This window comes from Acanthisitta chloris, unplaced genomic scaffold, assembly GCF_000695815.1.
Source record: "Acanthisitta chloris isolate BGI_N310 unplaced genomic scaffold, ASM69581v1 scaffold21555, whole genome shotgun sequence".
Classification (NCBI taxonomy): Eukaryota; Metazoa; Chordata; class Aves; order Passeriformes; family Acanthisittidae; genus Acanthisitta; species Acanthisitta chloris.
Window position 1 is genome coordinate 1 of NW_008674530.1, and position 5,046 is coordinate 5,046.

At 48.0% G+C, this 5,046-nt stretch overlaps 1 protein-coding gene across 2 annotated transcripts in view; it reads left to right on the plus strand.

Moving 5' to 3' along the window:
* The first annotated feature begins 643 nt into the window (after nt 1-643).
* Nucleotides 644-5,046, plus strand: part of RAD51 (RAD51 recombinase) — a 4,949-nt gene continuing 546 nt past the window's right edge. For both annotated transcript variants that reach the window (XM_009075385.1, XM_009075386.1), the window contains exons 1-7: nt 644-730; nt 1,170-1,307; nt 1,687-1,804; nt 2,094-2,185; nt 2,856-2,950; nt 4,018-4,131; nt 4,761-4,890. In XM_009075385.1, coding sequence (XP_009073633.1) covers nt 644-730; nt 1,170-1,307; nt 1,687-1,804; nt 2,094-2,185; nt 2,856-2,950; nt 4,018-4,131; nt 4,761-4,890 — 774 coding nt within the window. The remainder of the gene's footprint in view (nt 731-1,169; nt 1,308-1,686; nt 1,805-2,093; nt 2,186-2,855; nt 2,951-4,017; nt 4,132-4,760; nt 4,891-5,046) is intronic.

Genomic DNA, 5,046 nt, shown 5'->3' on the forward strand with positions numbered 1-5,046 from the left:
GCGTGGATCCTGCCGGGCCCGCGGGCACGTCCACGGAGCTGTGTTGGAGTCGTGGAATCCTGGATTGGTTTGGTTGGAAGGGACCTAAAGCTCATCCAGGCCCACCCCCTGCCATGGGCAGGGCCACCTCCCACTGGCCCGGGTTGCTCCAAACCCCATCCAACCTGGCCTGGAACACTTCCAGGGATGGAGCAGCCACAGCTTCTCTGGGCAACCTGTGCCAGTGTCTCAGCACCCTCACAGCCAAGAATTCATTCCCAATATCCAATGTATATTTCCCTTCTGTTAGTTTGAATCCATTCCCCTTTGTCCTGTCACTGCAATATGCAAACCATGTGTGTGTGAATTCCCTTATTTCCTTCAGTTTCCCGTGACAGCTCATGCTTCCTATCCCACTCAGCATTCCCGAGGATGGTGTAGATCCTCTGCAAAGTCCAGGGGGAGAATCTAAAGCTCCTTCCAGCCCTTTCCAAGGTGTTTGTGGCTGTCCCAAGGGCAGCCCCGCCACCACATCAGGCTCCAAGGACTTTTCCAACCTTAAGGATTCCACAACTCCAACTGATATGACCACATAACTTCTCACTAAAACAGGATGCTGAGGTGTTTGGTTCCCTTCCAGGGGCTGTCCTGGATCCTTGCTGCCATGGCCATGCAGATGCCACTGGAGGCAAACGCAGACACATCAGCAGAGGAAGAGAACTTTGGGCCACAACTCATATCCAGGTTGGAGGTAGGTGAGGAGTTACCTCTGGAGTAAATTTTCCAGAGATCTGCTGGTCTTTTTTATAGAATGGAATCCCCGAATGATATGGGTGGGAAGAAACCTTAAAGCTCATCCAGTTCCACCCCCTGCCATGGGCAGGGACACCTTCCACTAGCCCGGGTTCCTCCAAGTCACATCCAGCCTGGCCTGGAACACTTCCAGGGATGGGGCAGCCACAGCTGCTCTGGGCATCCTGTGCCAGTGCCTCACCACCCTCACAGGGAACAATTCCTTCCCAATATCCAATCTAAACCTACTCTCTGTAATCTAAACCTTTTTCCTTAACAACAAGGTGTACCTGAAAACTCTGTTGCTAAATTCTTACTTGTGTTCTGTCAAAAAAAAAACCCCAAAACAACCCAGAAATGCCAATCTGTGTTCTTTTTCCTCCCTCCTTCCCTCCCAGCAATGTGGCATAAATGCCAATGATGTGAAGAAGCTGGAAGAGGCTGGATTTCACACTGTGGAGGCTGTGGCTTATGCACCAAAGAAGGAGCTGCTGAACATTAAAGGCATCAGTGAAGCCAAGGCTGACAAAATCCTGGTAAGGATATCATGGAAATTTAACCCAAGTTATCTCAGGAGTTTATTTCTATTGGTTTCAAGTGTTCTGTGAATTTAGAAGGTCTCCAAAGGGCTTTAGAGGTGTGACATGAACTCTGATGAGGGAAGACAAAACCTACCAGGGCAGAACTGAACAGAAAGGGTGATGGTGGGGTGGAAATTTCCATAAAATACACAAAAGTGGATGTTGGAGCTTCTTGGGGCAGAATTTCAGTTCTGTTAAAAACTACCAACTAGTGCACAGTCCCTACAATAAAATGATACAGGTGCTGCTCCACAAAGCAGGAATTGTTAATTCCTGAGGGGGGTTAATGAATGGGATGAACTCTCCTTGCCCTGCTCAGTTTGGTTTCCTGCAGGCTGAGGCAGCCAAACTGGTCCCAATGGGTTTCACCACTGCCACAGAATTCCACCAGCGAAGGTCAGAGATCATCCAGATCACCACTGGCTCCAAAGAACTGGATAAACTGCTCCAGGGTAACCATTTTATATCTCCTTACTGATTAACCTTAGTTATTGGGGTGGGTTTTTTCCCTATGAACATGATCCTTGCACAAACCACACCAGAGAATTGGTGGAGTGAAAAATCCCCTCGAGTATTACTCGAGTGGAACTGATCTGAATTTAAAAGCTGCAGAAGTAGTTTTAAAACCTCAGTCATGATGCAACTTTTTATCCACAGCATGAACAAACCTCAGGATGCAAACTATTTTTTTCCAATTAGTTTGGAGAGTTTTATTGATAGCTATTCTTCTTTTCCCTTCAGGGGGAATAGAAACGGGATCCATAACAGAGTTATTCGGGGAGTTCCGGACTGGGAAGACACAGCTGTGTCACACCCTGGCAGTAACCTGTCAGGTGAGTACTTCACCTCTTTAAAATCAAGTTTTTCTCCATCGCCACAGTGTTTGGATAATGGCTAATTTGGGAATTTTTCTTGATTTTCTAAGTGTTTATTGCTTTCCAGAGTTGCTATTCCATAAAATATTCGAGGATTTGACTTAATTTGATCATTTAGTTGATGCCCTAAACTTACTAGCTCAGAGTTGAGCACCTGTCCTTCTGGTAGGGTTATAGAATCCTGGAATGGTTTGGGTTGGAAGGGACCTTAAAGCCCATCCAGTTCCATGGGCAGGGACACCTTCCAGTAGCCCAGTTTGCTCCAAGCCCCATCCAACCTGGCCTGGAACACTTCCAGGGATGGAGCAGCCACAGCTTCTTTGGGCAACCTGTGTCAGTGCCTCAGCACCCTCACAGGGAAGAATTCCTTCCCAATATCCCATCTATTCCTGCCCTCTGGCAGTGGGAAACCTTTTCTCCTGACACTCCAGGGTGATAGGTACTGCAGGGAATGTGTCCGAGATTGGAACCAAGAATCTTTCCTCTCACTTTTCCCAGCTAAATGTGCCTTTAATTGCAATTAAGTTGGGGTGTTACTCATTGTATAACATCAGCAAGGGCATAATGCAATATCTGGTGGGTTTTATGGACACTTTATTCCATGTTCATTCATTTCCTTCTCCTTCAGCTCCCCATTGACCGCGGTGGTGGCGAGGGAAAGGCCATGTACATCGACACAGAGGGCACCTTCCGCCCGGAGCGGCTCCTGGCTGTGGCTGAGAGGTCTGTGAGGGGAAAGGAGTGAATATAGATACTCACAGCTTAGCTGGAAGGCATTTCATGCAGGTCCTGGAGGGTGATTTGACTGCTGTTCCTCTCTCTGCTGCTCTCTCCCCACAGCTCTCGTGTCATTGTCCCTCCGCAGGAAGAGCAGCAGGGAGAGGAATATCATGGAAATGATGAACACCTTGGAAGATCATGGAATATGAGCTTCCCAGCTAGCTTGGGACAGTACCAGCTAGGTCCTGTTAGCTCCTTTTAGCTGGATCTAATCCTTCTGGCTTTTCCTGCAGCAAGGAGTGCTCCCATATTCCCTGTCACCAGGGGATATTTGGCAACAAACACCTCTTGGGCACTGATGAGAGTGAAGTGATGATTGCAGCAGGCACAGGTCTGTCTATTCTGGCTGTGTGCAGAGAGAGCTTAGAATCATGGACTTGTTTAGGTTGGAAAAGGAATGGCCTTTTCCATGACTAAAAGGCATTTCCTTTTCCAGTCCAACCATTCCCCCAGCACAGCCAAGGCCACCACTAACCACGTACCCGAGTGCCACATCCACATGGCTTTTAAATCCCTCCAGGGGTGGTGACTCCACCACTGCCCTGGGCAGCCTATTCCAATGCCTGACCACTCTTTCACTGAGAATTTGAATTTTCCTTCCAGCCTAAACATCCCTTGGTTTCATTTCAAAATGATTCCCTATCATTCTGTTCTCTTTTCATCACCACGTGGTGCATTTTTGCTGCCTGTTCTTCTCTCTAACACTTTCCCAGGAATGTGAGTTTTTATTCCAGCCTTTAGGCAAAGCTCCTGGGTAACTCCTATGGAGGAAGCTGTCACTTAGAGGTGTCTTTTCCCTGATTTCTGCAGATCCCTTGGTTTCATTTCAAAATGATTCCCTATCATTCTGTTCTCTTTTCATCACCACGTGGTGCATTTTTGCTGCCTGTTCTTCTCTCTAACACTTTCCCAGGAATGTGAGTTTTTATTCCAGCCTTTAGGCAAAGCTCCTGGGTAACTCCTATGGAGGAAGCTGTCACTTAGAGGTGTCTTTTCCCTGATTTCTGCAGGTATGGCCTGTCTGGCAGTGATGTTTTGGACAACGTGGCCTATGCCCGAGGCTTCAACACCGACCACCAGACACAGCTGCTGTACCAGGCCTCAGCCATGATGACTGAGTCACGGTAATGACACTGATTTCATGGATTTCATTCCCAAATTGGATTGTATTTTGGCATACTCAGGTGACAGGCTGGCTCTGTGGGCAATCAGTTGTCACTAAGACCTCTTGCTGCTGGAATTTTGAGTGACATAGACACTGGCTTGAACTGACTTCACTGCACAAAGACAATAAATTGTCCCTCAGTGCCAGCTGAGAAACCACTTAAAAGCTGAGCTCGTAACTGTTTTGGGGAATACTGCTGATTATTTTCCAGCTCCCAGGAAAGCTGTGCAGGCAGTTTGGGATTGGAAGTAAGATTCACACCCTGTTAGAGAGCAGGTGATGGTGCATGTAGGAACCTGTCCACAGGTACATGTGCTGCCCAAAGAGTAAGTTTAGAAGCCATGAATAAATAAACCCATCTATTTTTTTAAGTCATGTAGGAATTTCTTGGGGTTTCCTGACTTTTATTATGTGGTGAATAGCCTGTATGGTGCAAGATGGAGGCAGTGAGGCTACACAATCACAGCCCTGACTGAGGTGTGGGGAGGAATTGCCATCACACCTGGAGCTCTCCAGGCACTGCCACACTCCAGTGTGGGATTAGCCATAGCTGGAAGTGCTGCTGAGCCCTCCACTCCCTTCACCCAGGTATGCACTGCTGATTGTGGACAGTGCCACAGCCCTTTACCGCACGGATTACTCGGGAAGAGGGGAGCTCTCTGCCAGGCAGATGCACCTGGCCAGGTTCCTGCGGATGCTGCTGCGACTGGCGGATGAGGTAAACCACCAACTTTGCTTTTCTCTCAATAAAACTCATCACTTTTCTTATAAACCCCCAAAACTTGGTACAAATGCCTTTGTGCCCACTCAGCCCCTGCTTCCATTGGTTTTGAGAGGCTTTCTGCCATGGCTCTGGGCACCAGAGAGTACAGCA